The sequence below is a fragment of the Entelurus aequoreus genome, linkage group LG10 (genome assembly GCF_033978785.1).
Source record: "Entelurus aequoreus isolate RoL-2023_Sb linkage group LG10, RoL_Eaeq_v1.1, whole genome shotgun sequence".
Lineage (NCBI taxonomy): Eukaryota > Metazoa > Chordata > Actinopteri > Syngnathiformes > Syngnathidae > Entelurus > Entelurus aequoreus.
Window position 1 is genome coordinate 24,234,074 of NC_084740.1, and position 21,896 is coordinate 24,255,969.

A 21,896-nucleotide genomic window follows, 5' to 3' on the forward strand; every position below is an offset into this window, starting at 1 on the left:
AACCTGACTTTTTGTTATTTTCTAAAACAAGGAATACATTTTGAACTTTCCCTGGTCAGTTAGTTACTTAAAAATAGTACTGCAGGAAATGTAAAAAACCAAGTCCTATTGAAAGCATCAGTTATAACAAGACGCGCTAACAGAACATTTTGTTTGGTAGGAGACTGAGAGGAGTGACAAAACGGAGACTGTCGAGTAAAGTAACTGCATCACAGCTAATGTTAGTAAGCATGTTTATTTATTTTGTTACCATTTATGTATACTTCATCGGTACAACTATCAATGTACTCAACCAATGAGCAACTGGCTGACCAGGTATGAAGTATAAATGAGTAGAAACCCATACCACAACAAAATGTCAGTCAACGTTGAAAAAATGATATGGTGAAGTGAAATGAATTAGATTTACAGTATATAGCGCTTTTACTCTAGTGACTTAAAGCGCTTTACAGTGAGAAACCCATTATCTACATTTACAGCCGTGTGGATGGCACTGGGAGCGAGGTGGGTAAAGTGTTCTGCCCGAAGACACGACGGCAGGGACTAGGATGGCGAAAGCTGGATTTGAGCCGGAAACCCTCAAATTTGTGCTCAGCTGCTCTACCATCTGAGCCACACCGCCCCAATGTGCCCACACATTTTCTAGGACATCAGGAATAAGTCCATCTGTATGGCATCTTGTATTGGAAACGAATCACTTTAATACACACATTAAGAGCACAGATACACACACACACACACACATTCAAGTGGGCTCCTATGCTTTGGTGATGTAGCCCTCCTTGATCAGGAAGTCGTAGATTTTGCGCGTCTTGTTGACGTCGATCTTGATAAGCGCTCGGGCCTGAGCCAGACGCAGACCACCCTGACGCCGACACTCGTTGAGCAGCGCCTGCTTGTAGTCCAGGTAGGCGCCTGGCACTAAGCGTACCACCTGACACAACTGCATAAAACAACAATGAGGAAATTTTGCATTTTGTGTGGCTCTTGAAAACAATACGCAATTCTGGGCAGTTTGTGCATGACTGCAGGCTTCATGCTTAAATATGGGGGGTGGGGTGGGGGGGGGTGGGGGGGGGGTGGTACCTCTTTCTCTCGTTCGTTGAGCTTCTCTGTCCCGGGCAGCCCAGTCAGGTTGAGGGGAGGGGCGCTCCGTCTGCCTGTTACTGTAAGTTAAAGAAATGCAACCCAATGAAAGTGTGTGTGTGTGTGTGTGTGTGTGTACACAAGAGCCTTTAGAGAGCTCCTGTCTTATAGAGCAGTGGTCCCCAACCACCGGTACCGGTCCGTGGATCGATTGGTACCGGGCCGCACAAGAAATTTACAAAAAAAAAATATATATATATATTTTTATTTATTTATATTAAATCAACATAAAAAACAAAAGATACACTTACAATTAGTGCACCAACCCAAAAAACCTCCCTCCCCCATTTACACTCATTCGCACAAAAGGGTTGTTTCTTTCTGTTATTAATATTTCTGGTTCCTACATTATATATCAATATAGATCAATGCAGTTTGCAGGGATACAGTCCGTAAGCACACATGGGACAAATTTTCAAGCGTTGACCGGTCCGCATTTACAAAAAGGTTGGGGACCACTGATATCGAGGATCTTTGATCTCAGGTGTATTTATGGAGCTGTGTCATTGTGGGTTGGTGCTGGGAGGTTTCATACCTGATGTGATTGTTGTGACAACCGGTGTGATGCCTGCATCTCTGAAGTCAGGAGATAAAAATGAACATTAACATCACTACCGATAAATGCGCACACGAGTGTTTTTGGCCTCTGTTCACTCCACTCGGGGCTAAAAATAAAAAAAGATGAATCATCACACCAAAGTGAAGGTAAAACAATTAAAAATGCTTGGAACACGCTCAGATAAACCAACAGGGGTAGGAAACGAGACAAAAGGCTCGTTAAGGAGGCTAAAAATATAAAATAGACCTTAGGGGCAGAGCCACACAAATCCACAGCAATGACATCGCACTCACATGGAGGCCTGTTTGCTGAGCCACTGCTGGCACGCTCTGCCGTCCTGGATGTACTGCAGCACGTCACACAACATGGTCCTCTTCCTGCGCTCTTCTTCACGCATCCGCTTCGCCCGCTCGTACACCTTGGCGCCTGACGAGCACAGAGCACAGCACGCTCAGCTATAAAAACAATGCAATGGCGAGTGGGATGCGTTTAGGCTGGACTCACTGCAGAAAGACTTGATCCCGGCCTTCCGGTACTCCTGCAGCCTGCGAATCTCCCGCCTCAGCTCAAACTCCACTACAGTACACGGAGACAAGAATAGGACGTCACATTTCAGACACTGGTGACACATTAATGGGGAAGTGTGATAAGTGATGAGAAACATAAAAAACAAAATAGAAATGCATGGTTGTAGAAGACAATGATGTATTCCACTGATGGAATAATGTATACGTATAACGGTAACTTACATTACAATGGACTGTGCAAGTGTACCTAATGTTGCAGCAAGTGACTATATGATTGACATTTTAGATTCCAAATACTAACATGCGTGACTCTCGATAAACTTGTCGTGTTCAACAGGTCCAGTGATTCGAGCAAATCGTCTCATGACGTCATAGAGCTCCTGCACCTCCTTTGGGTAGCAACGCTCCAGTACTGCAAAACCACAAGGGAGAGAGAGAAAAGGTGAGCAGAGCGCACGCACGCACACACACACACACACACACACACACACACACACACACACACACACACACACACACACACACACACACACACACACACACACACACACACACACACACACACACACACACACACACACACACACACACACACACACACACACACACACACACACACACACACACACACACACACACCTCCTAAAGAATGACATTAACAAACATGCATCTGCTAAATGCAGTATGCTTTTAATATGAATAACTACATTTATAATCACTATATAGAACCGTCACAAGGTTTTTTTATGTTTGTTTTTACTTTCCAGCAATGCAGTCTTTGAAAAGTCACCTTATTTGCTATATCTTACTGTTAAAAGAGTGCTAATATTTTCTTAGACACGTATTTCTGAAGGGGGGCTATAACTAGAGTAGTTATTTCCAACCATTGGGCTTTAGAAACTGCTCCAATTTCACTTAATTGGTCCGAAAATGTACCAGTATATTTATTTGAGGTGGGAATTTTTGGACACCTCACGATTCAAATATGATTCAGGGGCTAAGATTAGATTCTAAATCAATTATTTTTTGTTCATCTTTAATTATCATATTGTTTCTGTATTGTGTATTATTTTAAATGATAAATGTGTTATGTTTAATTACTGTACTAAAATATATAAAGGGCTCCTCCTTGGGCTACTGCTTCATTTCCGGTCTTTAGATGTTAGATAAATAGATACTATATATACTATGTTTCGGGATGGGCACCGAACCCGGTACTTTTTTGGCACCGACCGAATCACGCTGGTCCTACTGGGCACCAATTTGCGCAAAATTTAACGGTGCCATGTTACGGTACCTGGGCTGTTCGGGACATCACGTCCAGTTGCGGACTCAGCCAGCTCCAACTAGGGATATAGCGATAAACAATAATAGTGATGCATCCATCCATTTTCTACCACTTTAACTGCAATAAAAGTCCAGACTTTTAATATTACCGTTTTAAACTAAAATGATCGAAAAACTGTGATTAATAACTGCACATTAAATAACAAACTGACTGAACTGCACTAGCTTGCTCGCTTAAATGTTAACATGAAAACAAGAGGCATTAATGTCCTACATTCCTCAATTTAAACTTATATAAACACATTGCTTTCTGAGCAACTACGCTATTCAATTTTGCACATTGAACCTACAATCTGTGATGTAATGGCATAGAATGATCAACCGAGGAATATTAAATGGAGGTGGTTGTTCAAGGACAGCTGTAAAGAGTAGGGATAATAAATAATACATTTTATTTGCAACACACTTTTCATATAAATACATCTTAAAGTGCTAATCTACAAACCAATATTCAAAACCATAAAGTTTAGCCATTAAAATTGATAAACTACTAAATAGGGCTAGGCAATATGGATGAAAAAGTATAGATTGATATATTTTTACTTAAACTCGATATTCGATATATATCTCGATATAAAGTATACATATAAAGATATACATTTTTTAATGAGATTCACTGAAATTGAAGTGAATGACAACTGTACTGTAAACAGTCAGTGGCACTTTTATTAACCCAGTTAGTCAAGATGGGTATTAACAGCACAGAAAATAAACTGTTTAAGTAGCACAGAATTACATAACATAAATCATAAATAAAATAGAAAAATATTCTTTCTACGTAAAATAAATAACATTGCTGTGCAAATAATAACTTTTTGGTAGCATTTCCCATGCAAAATGAAATCGGGAACTGTTTGGATTTAGGCTTACATGGTAAACAACTCAAATAAATTTTTTTATCCAGACGCATATTTTTGTCCAAATGTGGCCAAGTAGAAACATTGTGGGTTTCCTGGATGTGGTCTACATCGCTAAAAGAAAAATCTAAAGAAGAGAATCCCTCTGCCATCGTCCACTAGTTTTTTTAATACATAAATCGCTCTTCTCTCCTACGACTCCCTCGTTGTCCATGCTACAATAGATCTGCATTTTACAAATGTCTATTACTTTATTTAACTAACGGAAATAGTCGATATTTGGACATTTGTCCATCGATTCAGCATCATGCTAATCGTGGTGCATCAGAGAAGCGATAATTTTTCCCACCTCGTATGTATTACAATGTATCTGCCATTGCCAGCAACATACAGTGTCATGCAGAAACATTACATATTCTTCCACAAAGTAGCAGAAAATACATAATTGACCTGTGTTCCCACCTGTCGCTATTCATACATTTTGTTTGTGGTGTGCCGTGAGATTTTTGTAATGGAAAATATGTGCCTTGGCTCAATTAAGTTTGGGAAACGCTGAACTAGAGAATAACTGAGGTGGGATAGAGATAACAAGACAATGGTCTCTATCTGTGGTGTCCATTCACCACCTCTGATTGTCTCTGAGCTTGGCCTGCGTTGCCGAGTAACGCTCAAGAGAAGGTTGGTGTGAGAGGAGGAGAGGTGTGTGTCGGTCAAGTTCCTCCGTCCTATATAATTAGCTGGTGCCGAGCACACAACGTGGATGTTGGCGAGCACCGCACTATGGCGACGCGGTGTTGTACAATTGTACAAAAACGACACTGAACATACGGCCATGTCTCCACTTCCCACCGGGCACCGACACACAATACTGTGTGTGTGTGTGTGTGTGTGTGTAAGAGCCTCCCAAGCTCGGGTAGTGCTTTCCATTATGGCGCACACACACACACACCTGGGAACACACTGGCGAGAGACACACAATCTCTGACAGTCTCCATGACAACCAGTCTGCAGCTCGCCGGCTACTCTGAGTTGCCTTTTGTCTGGAGACACTAGAGAGATAAGCAGAAGGAAGGAGGGAGGGTGCTAAAATAAATAAACCATGAGCGGACAACTTCAACTTCCCAAACACTTTCACGGCAACACGTGGCGGCCCATCGCATTTCAATGCCTGAGCTCTGAGGCCACATGAGGATGTATGAACACACAGCGCTCCTATCGACAAGCATGCAGTGTAGCTTTTTGTCTGGCTGATGTGGGTCACAAGGGTCAACTGCGCTCATTTGCGCCGCGGCTATTTTGCCTGTAACCATAGCAACCGCAGCTCGCAACATATGAGATGCTTCTTCTGGTTTTGAGAGAGAGACTCACCCTGGAATTTGCGCATGTTGATCAGTCCATGGTCTCGAATAATCCTGTAAAACAAGAAAATCATGTTCATGTTCCAGGATGTGTATTTGCAAAATTAACAACATTTGAATAAATAGTGACCACTTGTAATATTAATTCTTGAAAATATACAACATTTAATGGAGATTATACATTATTTTAAATATTTATGGTATTAATGAGATCTTCTGACATCCATTTTATGGAAAAACTTGAATATTATAGTTCCAGTCATTCTTTTCATTGTACTGTTGGATTGCAAAACATTTTAAAATGTAAACCCCTTTATCTTTGAGGAGTCTATTGAAAGCCTATTGTAAATACATGTTGTTGCTGGAAGTACAGGTGATTATAGTGCCATCTGGTGACAAACTGAGGTCATTACATACTAATGCATCAAGATTTCATACTTCTTCCTGCGTTGACGCTCTTTTAATCTTGAATGGTATATATCAACCACTGCCAGCTTGAGTGCTGAAAAAGAAAAACAAAAAAATAGTAAAATATATCATTTTGCTATTAAATGCCTCAGTTGCTAGCTACCTCGTAGGATGTCCGAGTCATCGTCCACAAAATCAATGTCCTTGAGATCCCATTCTGCGTAGTTGTCGAACTCCTAGTTGACACACCAAGAGACTTATTAGTCATCTGGATGGAAATGATTGTGTTTGACAACATCGTCACAACCGAAGTTTCCCTGTGAGTAGGCGTGTAACGATGTGACAATTTCATAAAATGGGCTACGCGATAAAACGATATCAATATAAATCGCAATAGACATGTACTCAATATCAATTAAAAAACGTGTTTGATCAAATGTTCCAATTTTTTTTCTTTTATGTCGGAAGAAACTAGAAGTTGCGAACCAAGGTTGGTTGCATGCACAAAGGCACTTGCTCTCTGGTAACCACAACGCAGGAAATGATCACTGATCAGTGGGAGTGAGACGCTAACAGCCAATCAGTTAACAGTATCAACTATAAAATTTGGTTGCACCATCCTGTTGTCTCACGGTTGATTCTTTGCATGGAGTGAGAAGAAAACACTTTAAATGAGTGTTGCAGAGAGCAAAGAAACTGTCCAAAAAGCAGATAAAGTCACTTCGACAGTATGGCAGTTTTTTGGATTTTTTAAAACGGACCGTAGTCAGACCAATGTGGACCACCTTAGGCCATGTCCACACAAACACGGATACTTAATAAACGCATACTTATCTCTGCGTTTAGGCCTCTTGTCCACACACAGATGCATACTTTTTCCTTTAAAAACGCAGACTTTTGCAAATGGTGGCTAAAGTGTAGCGTTCCAAAACTCTCCGTACACGGCACAAACGGAGACTTGTTATGACGTCACTGTTGTGCGCTGTCATTTACAAAGCTCAACAACACTGCCTTGCTGCCTTTAAACACACTATAAGAGGAATTACTGTATGTTTGAATGTAAACATGCTGCTATTTTTACTTTACATTGATTAAGAAGACACATCAAATTGGGCTTTGCGACACTCCCGCCAGCGCTAATGAGCTGTTGGGATGATGGGACAATTTTGACAAGCAAGACTTATTGCTCTGTCATAAGAAAGGTGCAACATTATCTTATGTTTTTAGTCGTTATTTAACGACAAATCATGAAGTTAACTTACGTGTGTTGCTTCCATTTTTGTAGATGGAACGCGTACGCGCGTAAAAAGCGACCAAGCAACTAAAAAAAACCATATTGTAGCGTCCTCCTTGTAGTGTGTACTGATGTTAAAGACAATATACACTTCATTGCACATGTACCATATCACTATATCAATGATTAAATGCTTTATAATTCCACAACAGTCTTTCAGCGGCACACGCATGTCCGTGTGCTTATATATAGGCTCTCAAACATGAAAAATTGTTTCATTTGCTCGTTAGTGCATGCTGATTTTACAAATAATGTACACTTCACTGCACATGTAATACATCACCATGTTGCTAAACATGTTATAATTCTATCAGTGTTGGGTTTCAGCAGCACAGGCGTGCATGTGCACTTTAAACACTGAAAAAAATAGATAATAATGTTCCCAGGGCTCTGTGTACGTGCAGGTTGGTTTTAAAGATAATGTACATGTCATTGTGTGCGTCTAGTATATCAAAATAAACATAATAGGAGGTGTAATGCCAACAAGTCAGCTGTGGCTGCTTTTTTCAGGCTTCTGATTGGAAGAAATATGCATGACAGCAGGTGTATGCGTTTGTGTGTAGACAAGAGACAGTTTTGAAACCACACTTGTTGTGTGGATAGAGATTGTTTTAACCCCAAATATGCGTTTTTGAAACTGTCTGTGTTTGTGTCGACATGGCCTGAGCCGCAACGTCCTGGCACTAAACATGCAGAAAATAGTTATTCTAAGTTTTCTCTGTATTTACATTTTCACACTTTTTTTTAATACACTTTATTAAGCATTGCTTAACTATTATTTTTGCACCTTCATTTTAAGACGTTATTGTTATGTGATTATAAAATGTTGTTTAAATTGGTTGTTTTCCATGGTTGTGTTGACATTTCCTTTTCTTTACATAAAAAAGGTTACATAAAAAAAAAAAAGTTTACATTTATCACATTTTTCTCCTGGTCCTTATTTTCGATAGGTCATACAAAATATCAGTAATTATCGATATCAACCAATATAAAAGATTTATATCGTGATAGTTTTCAGCCATATCCCCGCAGCCCTATATCACGGTTATCATTGTATTGTTGAATGCTAAAAATATACTCTCACACACTCACAGTGAAGTATTATTTTGAAAATTGAATACAATCAATAAATAGCAACACAATATACTTTCTTGGCAGAAAAAATATGTTATATAATAATAATGTTCTGGCTACTTAAGAGTCATATTATTTTTATTTAAGTGTTTAAATATGTTTATCGTCTTCCATTTAATTTGTAAAAAGTTTTAGTGTTTGTTAAAAATACAGAAAAAACAGGTGTTGGGCGTGTCACTTCCTGTTGACATATTTCTGTGTTAAGAGAGCACGGCCAATGTGCACAATTAAATATCTTAGTTGCTCAGACAGTAATGTGTTTATACAAGTTTAGATTGGGAAATGTCGTTTTTAATGGTGAAGGAGATTAATGACATATTAGCGTTTAAGCTAGCTAGCACCAGCTTCCTTCTCTGATAAATTATACCGTTTATCGTTACATCCCTACCTGTAAGGCAGATCCTCAAGTCACATTTGGTAAAATTAATTAAAATAGGACTGCCCCTCACCTCCATGAAGTCTGCCCGAGCAGGCATGTACCCCGCCATGTCTCGTGACAGCACAGAGTCAAAGGTGGGCCGAGGAGGTTCATCAGTTGCTGTGAAAATAACATGTTAGCCAAAAAACAAAGACATGCGTTTGTAATTCGTAAACATTTTTTAACTGTTATCAATTGGGTTGTACAGGTTCTAATTAATTATGATACACATCCCATGCTTCGTAAGTGTTCTATTTTCAACTAATCACAGTCTCATAGAGTTAGTGGGTGCATGGGTTTTGAAAAGCAAATACGCTTTCTATGCCATACTGTTGCTTACATTAAGTAATCAGCGCTACTAATGCTAGTTAATCAGTTTGCTGCCAACCGCTATTACAACATTGGTTCTGTTACTGCTGTGTTGTGCAATACACTTGTTCATAACTGACCATGTGGTCAAAGGGAGCTATGTTTTCCTTTACACTTTCTAATGCACTCCACAAATCATTCTAAAACTTTTCAAAAGTAGTTGTACGGAATAAATTTCAAATAAAAAAACAAAAAAACAGCCTTTCGCCTGCATCTAATCTCACCACACCCGCCCTTTTTGTGGTTTAGGTAAATAAATGCCATGGAAATACTTACAGCATTTTTTCTGCATTTGTGGCCCCGCGTATTCAGATTTTGGGGAGAAAACACGACCGGTCATGCATTTTCTTTCTAAAAATAGGTTGTTTCTTTTGCAGAAAACCATTTAATTTAATTCCTTATTGTTTCAACTTGTGATATTAAAGCATACAATCATGTACAACATATTGGAGCAACGCCGGTGAAGGTATATACCACCGCAGGCTGCTTATAAGGGGATAGAAGCAGTGCCATGGGACACTGAAGCACAGTTGTTGCGGCAGCCTGACAACCAAATTGTGACCCCTAATTAGGGCTGCGCGTTATAAACGATATAAATGATAAAACTTCTCTTGTCTGTCAAATTTATATTACTATCATGATGATGCATGTTAATGACATTCTAGCTGTGTACTGCAAATTTCACAGCGACTACACAACGAAGGCATCAACGTAATATAGCGTCCTTACAAGTAGTTAATGTCCAATCACAGTACGGAGCGGTTTCTAAATCCCTAATCCTCGCATCCATGGCAGTAATTAAACTGTTTTTTTATGAGTATAATTTTTACTGGAGGACTCTGAGATCAAGAAATAGCTAAACATGCTACACTAAGAAGAGGAAAAAGCATAGTAAACTGCTAAGCTAGGGCTCTTCAATGTAAACATATGTGGGTGGATCGATACAAATAGACAGTAACGATACCAAGTAAAGTAGCACTTAATGGTCGATACTACAGTAATAAGATCAATATTTTTGTATTCACCAAAAATGTTTTTGTTATTGTTTACACACTCAGTAGTTTTGGAGTTTTTTGCACTTTTGACATTATCATACATTTTGTATGTCATAAAAGGAAACAATAAATAGGGCTGGGTGGGTATGGCTGAAAACTGTATCACGATATAAGTGTTTTTTTTCCGATCGATATCGATAAAATAAGTGTAAAAGGAAAACGGAAATAAAAACAATTACAATGGAAAAACTGAATGTAATTGTTATTACTATTCTTATTATTTTACTTGTTGTGGTTTATTTTATTACTAATTTATATATGTTATATATGTTTTTACAACGATATTTAAAGTTGAGTTTTGGTGGTACAATAAAAACTCATGTTTTCAAATTAATGAATAACCGTGTTAATAATCGGTATTACAATATCGATCAAAATAATTGTGATTATTATTTTTGCCCTAATTTTAATTTAAAATGTAACTGTCCTCTAATTAATATATTCCACCAAGCTATCAATGTAGAAAGGAAAGGAAATGTCAACACAACCATGAAAAACATTAAAACAATGTCAACGAAATTCTAAAATCGCATTGAACACTTAACAACAACCTCTTGAAATTAAGGAATATGTTTGATAAAGTGTGAAAATGTAAAAATAAAGAAACCTGAAAAGAACTATTTTTTCTGCATGTTTAGTGCCAGGAAGTTAATGGCTCAGCAGTGTGCTCTGGCTCAGCGTGGCTAAGTTGGCGTGATCCTTGGTCTGACTACGGTCCGTTTTAAAAAATTTGAAAAACTCCCATACTGTCGAGCTGATTTTTCCTGTTTTATGTACAATTTCTTCGCTCTTTGCAGCACTCATTTTTACTTTCTCTTCTCACTCCATGCAAAGAATAAACCATGTAACAACAAGATGGCGCAACCAAATTTTATAGTTGATACCGTTACCTGACTGGTTGTTAGCGTGTCACGCCCACAGATCAGTGATCACTTCCTGCATTGCTTGGTTACCACAGAGCAAAAGCATTTGTTGATGCAACCAACCTTGCTTCAAAACTTCCAGTTTCTTACGACAAAAAAAATAAAAAATAAAATATATATATATATATATATATATATATATATATATATATATATATATATATATATATATATATATATATATATATATATATATATATATATATATATATATATATATATATATATATATATTAGGGCTGTGAATCTTTGGGTGTCCCACGATTCGATTCAAAATCGATTCTTGGGGTCACGATTCGATTCAGAATCGATTTATTTTCGATTGAAAAACGATTTTTTTTAAATTTTTTTAATGAAAACAATACACAGCAATACCATAATAATGCAATACAATTTCAAAACAAAACCCGACCCAGCAACATTCAGAATAGCAATAAACAGAGCAATTGAGGACACACAAACATGACACGGAACAATAAAAAAGTAGTGAGACAAAAATGAATATTATCAACAACAGTATCAATATTAGTAACAATTTCAACATAGCAGTGATTAAAAATCCCTCATTGATATTATCATTACAAACATTAATTAAAAAAAAAAAATACAAAAAATGAACAATAGTGTCACAGTGACTTACACTTGCATCGCATCTCATAAACTAAATGTCTAATGATAATGTCAATGAGGGATTTTTAATCACTGCTATGTTGAAATTGTAACTAATATTGATACTGTTGATAATATTCATTTTTGTTTTACTACTTTTGGTTTGTTCTGTGTCGTGTTTGTGTCTCCTCTCAATTGCTCTGTTTATTGCAGTTCTGAGTGTTGCTGGGTCAGGTTTGGTTTTGGAATTGGATTGCATTTTTATGGTATTGCTGTGTATTGTTTTGTTGGATTGATTAATTAAAAAAAAAAAAAAAAAGTTTAATAAATTTAAAAAAAAATTAAAAAATCGATTTTTTAAAAATGAGAATCGATTCTGAATCGCACAACGTGAGAATCGCGATTTGAATTCGAATCGATTTTTTCCCACACCCCTAATATATATACAGTATATATATTGAACGTTTTATCGAACATATTTTTTATTGATATTGATTACATGTCTATCTCGATATATATTGATATCGTTTTATCGCCTGGCACTAATAATAAATAATATGTAATTGATATTGTTACATTCTCTTTCTGTGTTTTTTTTCTAATTGTAAATGTGATCAACATATCGATCATTTTAAGTATCAGCATTGGTAATACTGCACCACTGCCCTTGTAACTACTTAGAGTTGGATCGAAACTCCAATTTGTAGTATCGTCCATAACTAATGTCAGGTATCCAAGCAACAGAAGAATAAGTGATGAGTAAATTATAACAGAAGTGTAGATGGAGCCGAATAACAGCAGAAAGTTACGAGCTATCAGCATTAGCTAGTAGATTAATAAGTTCTGTAAAAATACAACAGGGACAGGATGCAATTTGTCCCAGCAGCACTCAAACACAAACTAACAACTGTCTAACCAATCAAATGTTTCCCTGCATCTCTGGACGGCGATTTTGCCAGAACGTTTTGAAAATGCTTCAGCGAAATCAGGCATTTTAGGCCGAAGTAATCACAAAAAAGCTGAGAAATCCTGGCGCAACTGATCATTACAAAATTTCCCCTTGTTTTGGAATTAAAAGTTAAATGAAAAGCAAATATTTTAGTTTGGTTAGTGTAGAAATCAATTTGAAAAGGGTTTCTTTGACAAAAAAAAAGCTTGGAATGGATTGTTGTTTCAAATAATATTGAGATAAGAATTGCATTTGCATTCATCACATTTGTTTTCTGTCAAAATTGAAATACATTTTTCAAGAAAAATTCAATGCCTTATTGACACACATTATTTCCCAGCTTTTGCAAGCCTGTGGCGTAGAGTATAAAAAAATTGCTTTTTTAATTGATGGAGCTTTTATTCACTGTTTTTTGAGGATAGCAGGGATCTACTGTACCACAAAACTGAGCCCTATCTTCTTGGTGTTTGTGTATGCCATGGCTACTCACGTTTAAAAGGAATGGCGCCGTCCGCAAAGTGAGCATCTTTAGTTTTGCGCAAGCTGAGCAGCGTGGACGAGAACAGCGGGTTGTTGATGAAATTCTTCATGTAGTGACTCTCGCACTCCTCTTTGCTTTTGCTGCGCATTTGATAGGCAACATCCTGCCTGGGGGTTCAGAAACAGCACAAATACAATTAGTAAGGTTGGAGATGGAACCATATCAAATCACTGACCAGTTGCCAAAGCCACAGTCCATCACGGCCTCCAGTAGTGCCATCTCCTCCTGTGCCGTCCACCCGGGTTCCAAAACCGGGAAATCTGACGTCTGAATACAGAAAAGGAACAGTAAAGACCCATGTAGGGACAATTTGGAGACACTGATATCAACTCACCATAATCTCATACTTGTGATCACTCTGATGTTTCTTGTATTCAAATCCTCTGGTAAAACACTGGACATAAAAAACACAGAATTGTAAAGTATGTTAGAGGAGCTTCATTTGCCATACTCACCTGGAGGCAGAGTAGGAAAGGAGAAGGTCCACATTCAGCACACTTGATGTAAGGCTCTGTTAGATAGGATGAGCAGCCTCTGCATGGTGGTTTGTCGAAGGGGTCATCTGTTGAGAACATGTTCACTGTTAGCTCCGAAGCTAAAATCAAAGCTAGCTGGGCAGCTTTAGGCATAATTGATCGATTATCGTTAGGCAAGCGCGACAAGGAGCATGTGTTTTAGTTAGACATAGCTCGAGCCGAGAAAACACGCTAACACCGCTATATGCTAATGTTAGCATAACAACGCTGACGCTAATGTAAAGTATGTGTTCATTGCAACGATACCTATTACATGGCATTAAACCTACTTCCAAATGAGGTCAAGCAGTCCATTGGGCGATATCCCGTCAAAAAATCTAAATAAAACCAACGCTGGATATAACTGATGTTTACGGATCGATCGATGTTTCTTGAATCGGCACGGCACCCCGTTGCAGGCAATATTCCAGGCTCTTTGCACACAGATCACAGGAGGGAGGGGAAACAATAGTTTCAGTTGTCCACAAGATGGTAGTGTTGCACCATTTCTTTTTGTGTCGCTCAGTAGACATGACTAGTTTTTTAAATGCCAGATTGATTATTAACGAAACTGAAAGTGAGGCTCAAATGTGCAAACATGTAGGTCATGTGGACATATTCTGGTGTATTTGTATATATATTTTTTACCTTGCTATAGAACAGGGGTGTCCCACTTTTTTCCACCAAGAGCTGCATTAGGGCTGGGCGATATGGCCTTTTTTTAATATCTCAATATTTGTAGGCCATATCGCGATACACGATATATATCTCGATATTTTGCCTTAGCCTTGAATGAACACTTGATACATATAATCACAGCAGTATGATGATTCTATGTGTCTACATAGATAGATAGATAGATAGATAGATATTAAAACATTCTTGTTCATACTGCTTTAATATATGCTCATTTTAAACTTTCATGCAGAGAGGGAAATCACAACTAAGTCAATTGACCAACACTGTATTTATTAAACAGTTATTAAGCAGTGGCACAAACATTCATGTCATTTCCAAAACCGAAAGTGCAAAATTGTCAGTCATTTTAAAACAAGCTATTAGTGCACTTTTGTGCATGATGTCACTAAGATGACATATAACAACACTAAATTAAAGTGCACTTTTTGTACAGAACGCCACTACAATAGTTTAAAACAAATAAAGTGCACTTTAGTGCATGATGTCACACAAGATATTTCAATAACTGTCAAATAAAAATTAGCTGCATAATAGGAAATCAAACTGTGTACGTCTTTCGCTATGTGGTAGGTTCCTGCGGACGTTATCTCCTTTTGTTGTTGACATTTTTTTTCATACGGTGTTGATCTGGAAATGTTTGCCTCAGCATTTTGATGGTGTGGGCGTGTGGCACCGAACGGAGATGTTGACATGCGGAGTAAGCACTCTTCATTCTCTAGCAGGTGACTTTTCAAACGATGCTACATATTAGCAGTAATGCTACTTTTTGTAGCAATGCTTTTTCCCCACACTTGACAAATTACGGTTGTCTGTTCGACATATTCCCACTTGAAGCCAAACCACTATCAGACGATGGACCCCCTGCTGTTTTTCTTGGGAATTAATTATTCCTTTATTTGTTACCAGATTCGCACCTTCTTTCTCTCGTATTACCGCTCGCACCACTCCGCTAGCATCACAGCTAACGTTACCCATGGTGCTACCTGTCTGCTCCGCGAGGGCGTATACGTATGTGACGTATGACGTGACAGTATGTGACGTACAGTATGTAAGAAGGTGCGCTTGCTGTCTTTGAGAAGGACAGACAAGAAAGAGTGGGAAGAGCCTGTAGTAGTGTAATGCCCGCAGCTAAAAGCAACTGCGTGAGAACGTATGCTCGAATATCACAGTATAGTCATTTTCTATATCACACAGAGACAAACTCGCGATATATCGAGTATATCGAGTATATCGATATATCGCCCAGCCCTAAGCTGCATACTGAAAAATCAATGGATGCAATGGGGGCACTTTGATAATATTGTTTTTTTTTGTATGTGTGTGTAAAAAGGTTACAAGGTGTGTGTAAATGTGAGTGTAAATGGTTGCTACAGTATACGTGTCTTTGCCTGAAGTTAGCTGGGATAGGCTCCAGCTCACCTCTGACTCTACTGAGGACAAGCGGTGTGGAGAATGGACAAATGTATTTTTACAATGTGCCAGGGGTTGCCAGTTGGACACCCCTGTAATTAAAAGTAACCACACCTGACCTCTGTTAAAGTAGCATTTTTTGCTGATAGGGGAAAAAAATCAGACCATAAAACCTTTTTTTGAAATATGTCATTTGTCTGTCCAAACTGACTGCAAAAGAAAGCAAATGGCTTAGATCGGGGAATCAAACTCGTTTGTTTTGGGAGCCAAATCAAAGTTATGGCTGCCCTCAGAGGGCCGCTTGTAACAGTAAATATATATGAATATACATTTATAATCGTCTTACCCTTAGCCTGTGCATTTATTACGTATATTTTTGTACATGCAAATTGATGGATAACTTGCTTTAAAATCATAAGTCAAGGTGACTAGCAAATATTTTAAGTATATTTATTGTAATGAACAATGTTTGGAATATTTGATAGTATAACAATCGTTGCTCTATGAGATAATAAGGTTTAATAGATATGCAAGTCCATGAAGTACATGCAATTTTCTGTCAAAATTGATAAAACAAATTAGGGATCCACCAATAGGTATCGGCCAATTTTTGTTAAAAGTATGTGATCAGCCATTGCCGATTCATGTCTTATAAAGCCGATCACAAACACCGGTCCCGTCTGACTGACACTATTTATTTTTGGTCCAACAGCTGACAAGCGGCCAGCAGCTAATAATGTGTTCTCATACACAGTGTGGAGAAATGAATAATAATCACCTCCATTATGGCAAATAAATTGCATAATCTAGTTTAAGTGTCATTATCAAGTAGCATTATCAGTGGAGGACACAGCTAAACGTATAAGCAAGCCAGGACCAGGCGTACTAATAGCTAAGCTAACTGCTAAGCTAGCTTTAAACAACACCAAGAAATAAGTGTTTAGTAAGGTTTAAGAAGTGTAGTTTTACAGCAGAAAGCTAGAAATCCATCCATTGTCTACCGCTTGTCCCTTACAAGGTCACGGAGGGTGCTGGAGCCTATCTCAGCTGCACATGAGCGGTAGGCGGGGTTCACCCTGGACATGTCGCCACCTCATCACAGGGCCAACACAGATAGACAGACAACATTCACACTCATGTTCACACACTAGGGCCAATTTAGTGTTGCCAATCAACCTATCCCCAGGTGCATGTCTTTGGAGGTGGGAGGAAGCCGGAGTACCCGGAGGGAACCCACGCAGCCACGGAGAGAACATGCAAACTCCACACAGAAAGATCCCGAACCCAGGACCTTCGTATTGTGAGGCACACGTACTAACCCCTATTCACCGTGCTGCCCACATAAATTAATAAGAAGATTAATGAGAGTGTAAAGATAGGATAATATAACAACAATTTTTGTTGTGTTAGCAGAACAAAAGAAAGGCGGATTGATCCATAAATGGGTGGTGTCGAAACCAGAGGTAGTATCAGTATCCATCCATCCATTTTCTACCGCTTGTCCCTTTTTGGGGTGACAGGGGGTGCTGGAGCCTATCTCAGTATATCGACCCAAAATAATTAAGGATATATTTTTATTTTCTCAATAATTTTTTTGTCCTATTTTTAAGTTTACAAACTCAGGAAATAATTCCTTAGACACAGGAGGACTTTGAGGGCAAAAAACTAAATATTTAAATGAGTAATGGAGTAATTTTTGCTTTTGTATAGTTATTATGCACTATTGACTTTGTTTTGTTCAAACAATTGTATGTACTTAAAGATTCTAAATATTGTGTTTATATGTCTACACTGTCAATTAGGGGTGTCAAAAAAATGTATCGATTAAAAACAATTAAAAAATTGTTTTACATTTTTTTAATTATTATTTTTATTTTATATACCTTGTCTAGCCACTCGGGCAAATCATATTGCTAATGTAGATGCCCATATCTGCTGTACATATTTTTTTTCTTACTACAGAAAAGTGTGTGATACTTCTCTTGTTACCTTATTTGTATTTGACTTCATTAAATGTTTGGGTAGAATTTTATTAGATAAAACAAGTTTTATTTTGAGTAATAGAGACATTTTTCACAGCTGTTTCTTTTTTTTTTTTGGAGGAAGGTAGGTAATCATAGAACTAGCATCCGATGTTATTAAAAAGTATTGATTCTGAATCGAGAATCATTTTGAATCTAGAACCAATTCTGAAACCGAAACCATACCCCCAAGAATCAAATTGAATTGTGTGGTCCTCAAAGATTCACAGCCCTACTGTTAATAGCACTTACAATGAAAACATGTACAGTTAATACATGTGTTTGATATCGGTATTTGCCGATCTTACTAATGATCTCATGATTTGTATAGGAATCAGCATCATAAAACCCTGATCTGAATATCCCTAGAATTATTATATTTAGTAAGTTGACATGCTTTATTGACGCACATTATTCCCAGCCTTTCAAAAACCACAGAAAATGATGTGGCGGGCCCACAGCCCTCAGGTTTGGCACCTGTAGCTTAGGTGAACAATATAATGAATTATAAACTGGCTAATTTTAAAGTTTAACCACACATTTGGAGCTCTTTTGTCAGGAAGACGTTTAGGTTCCAGGTCACATTATTCATGCAGTCATTTTCTATACCGCTTTGGGCTCACTGGTGACTTAGACTGGTAAGGCTCATACAGACAAACGTCTTTTCATTTATTATGATTTTCATTATCCTAACATAAAAACACACTATTTAAAGGGGAAATGCACTTTTTCTGGAATTTTGCCTATCATTCACAATCCTTATGAAAGACAAGAACGCATATGTCTTTTTTAATTCATTTGAACTCATAAATAAAAGTCAGCCAACAATGTAATGTATTCAATGGTAGAGTCTCTACTGCGCCCATAAAGCCTATTAAAAAACATCCAAAAAGCGCCGTTTAACAATTCATGACCTGAATATTAACCATGTATTAGCGATATTATTAAATGCCTTATTATAGCGGTGCATTTTACAGTACCACAGAGAGATAACTAGTTTATGCCTTTATATTGACACCATCAGCTGGGGAGTTCATACATCGCCTGTTACCCTGTGAAAGTTTATTTTAGATTATAAATAATGCCTCTCACTTTGATAGTAGAAGGTTGTGGCCATTTTCTCAACTTTTAAATCCAATTTATACCTGCAGAGGGCAAGAAAGACAAGCGAAAGACCCTGTTGTGGCAAAAAATGTTTTAACCCTTTGTGTGGATTATGAATAATTCTTCATCTAAACGGGAAAATATCAACATACTATCAGTTCGCATTCTAGTGTCAACATTGTACACTGTTTGTTTAATTATGTTTGTTGTCTCTCATGAAGTCTTGTGAGTTTTAATCAGTCAGTACGTGTCCATGCACTAAATTAGTCTGATTTCTCAAATAGTTTGGCTGTAAATAAGCATCCTATAACAGATGGAAACACCTTAATCTGATCATGTTCGGTTTTTTGAAAAGTCGGACTAGCACATCTGAATAATGCAATTGGAAACCAGATCTCTCGAAGGCCGCCGAAGGGCACCCTTCGTATCGCGCATGCGCCAGTCTCAACGCGTGGGATATAGTCCGGAAGCAGACACCATTCAATAAAAACATAGGCAACAATTGTAATGAAGAGGAGACTGTTTATTTGCTTCACAAATTAAAAGAAGGTAACATTCTTAACTGCATCGATGGGAGAAAAAAAACAAACAGAGATTATTCTAAGAAGGTAGTGAAATAAATATAGAATGCCGGCTGAATTCGGACTCCTGAACGAAATACGAATGAGATGGAAGAGAATGAAGCAGGTATATTAAAGGCCTATTGAAATGATTTATTTTTATTTAAACGGGGATAGCAGATCCATTCTATGTGTCATACTTGATCATTTCGCGATATTGCCATATTTTTGCTGAAAGGATTCAGTAGAGAACATCGACGATAAAGTTCGCAACTTTTAGTCGCTGATAAAAAAACCTTGCCTGTACCGGAAGTAGCGTGACGTCGCAGGTTGAAAGGCTCCTCCTATTTCCCCATTGTTTTCAATGCAGCGAGAGCGATTCGGACCGAGAAAGCGTCGATTTCCCCATTCATTTGAGCCAGGATGAAAGATTCGTGGATGAAGAACGTCAGAGTGAAGGACTAGAGTGCAGTGCAGGACGTATCTTTTTTCGCTCTGACCGTAACTTTGGTACAAGGGCTCATTGGATTCCACACTCTCTCCTTTTTCTATTGTGGATCACGGATTTGTATTTTAAACCACCTCGGATACTATATCCTCTTGAAAATGAGAGTCGAGAACGCGAAATGGACATTCACAGTGACTTTTATCTCCACGACAATACATCGGCGAAACACTTTAGCTACGGAGCTAACGTGATAGCATCGTGCTTAACTGCATATAGAAACAGACAAAATAAGCCCCTGACTGGAAGGATAGACAGAAAATCAACAATACTATTAAACACTGGACCTGTAACCACACGGTTAATGCTTTCCAGCCTGGCAAAGCTTAACAATGCTGTTGCTAACGACGCCATTGAAGCTAACTTAGCTACGGGACTTCGACAGAGCTAGGCTAAAAACATTAGCTATCCACCTACGCCAGCTCTCATCTGCTCATCATGACCCGTGCTCACCTGCGTTCCAGCGATCGACGGCGCGACGAAGGACTTCTTCACCCGATCATCGATGCGGTCGGCGGCCCGGAGACGGAGGAAGTCAAGGTGAGGACAGGGGTGCGGCGGCGGGCGTTGTAGCTTTCGACGACACCCCGGCCGCCATCAGAGTCGGCAAGAAACATATATTTCCCCAAAGTTACGTACGTGACATGCACATAGCAACACACACGTACGGGCAAGCGATCAAATGTTTGGAAACCAAAGCTGTACTCATGGTAGCGCGTCTGCTATCCAACTAAGTCCTCCTGGTTGTGTTGCTGTAGCCGCCGCCAATACACCGATCCCACCTACAACTTTCTTCTTTGCAGTCTTCATTGTTCATTAAACAAATTGCAAAAGACTCACCAACACGATGTCCAGAATACTGTGGAATTTTGAGATGAAAACAGAGCTTTTTGTATTGGATTCAATGAAACTTCAGTTTCAACGATTGACGTCATGCGCATACGTCATCATACATAGACGTTTTCAACCGGAAGTTTAGCGGGAAATTTAAAATTGCACTTTATAAGTTAACCCGGCCGTATTGGCATGTGTTGCAATGTTAAGATTTCATCATTGATATATAAACTATCAGACTGCGTGGTCGGTAGTAGTGGGTTTCAGTAGGCCTTTAAAGGAGAATAATAAAGATTACACAAACCTCTTCACGCTGCATTTGTGCACTCCAATAACTTTGTTTTCCACACAACTGGCAAGATAGTCCAGAACAAGAGCAACCTTCATCTGGAACATTATCAGTTGGGGCACAAACGGTCTTTTCTTTCAGACTTAAAACTTCTTCCATCAATCCACAGAGCCTTATGAATTAACGCCGAGACATTAGAAAGTTTTGTTTCCATGATTCTTTGTCCGAAAATTCCTTTTAAAATCTCTCTTCCACCGGTCTTTCTTTGCTTCGGACCTGCATTGGCTCTATGACCTTCTTGATAGTAGCTTCATGTTTGTGCCGCAATATGAGATCATTTCTTGATGCTGTCTGCTATTTAACATGAACATAGACATCAGAGACGGAATATTTCTAATCTGTGCCAATATTAAGCGAACATCAGGTACAAGACAGAGGCTGTTGACGTGTAAGGAGCTGCAGATG

General features: G+C 38.4%; 1 protein-coding gene and 1 long non-coding RNA gene across 7 annotated transcripts in view; one reads left to right on the forward strand and one right to left on the reverse strand.

Annotated features, from left to right (window-relative positions):
* The window catches only part of LOC133658395 (uncharacterized), a 148,102-nt gene that overhangs the window by 24,693 nt on the left and 101,513 nt on the right, over positions 1-21,896 (forward strand). For all 6 annotated transcript variants that reach the window (XR_009827460.1, XR_009827458.1, XR_009827459.1 and 3 more), the window contains exon 3: positions 2,570-2,674. This is a non-coding gene — a long non-coding RNA (uncharacterized LOC133658395). The remainder of the gene's footprint in view (positions 1-2,569; positions 2,675-21,896) is intronic.
* tada2a (transcriptional adaptor 2A) lies at positions 177-14,457 on the reverse strand. Its single transcript, XM_062060384.1, has 15 exons — positions 14,300-14,457; positions 13,950-14,056; positions 13,829-13,888; positions 13,670-13,761; positions 13,444-13,601; positions 9,080-9,168; positions 6,366-6,438; positions 6,233-6,296; positions 5,805-5,848; positions 2,534-2,644; positions 2,210-2,281; positions 1,999-2,131; positions 1,682-1,722; positions 1,087-1,166; positions 177-943 (listed from the first exon to the last, which is right to left on the reverse strand). Exons 1-15 carry the CDS (start codon positions 14,322-14,324, stop codon positions 758-760), a joined length of 1,335 nt encoding a protein of 444 aa, XP_061916368.1. The 5' UTR covers positions 14,325-14,457; the 3' UTR covers positions 177-757.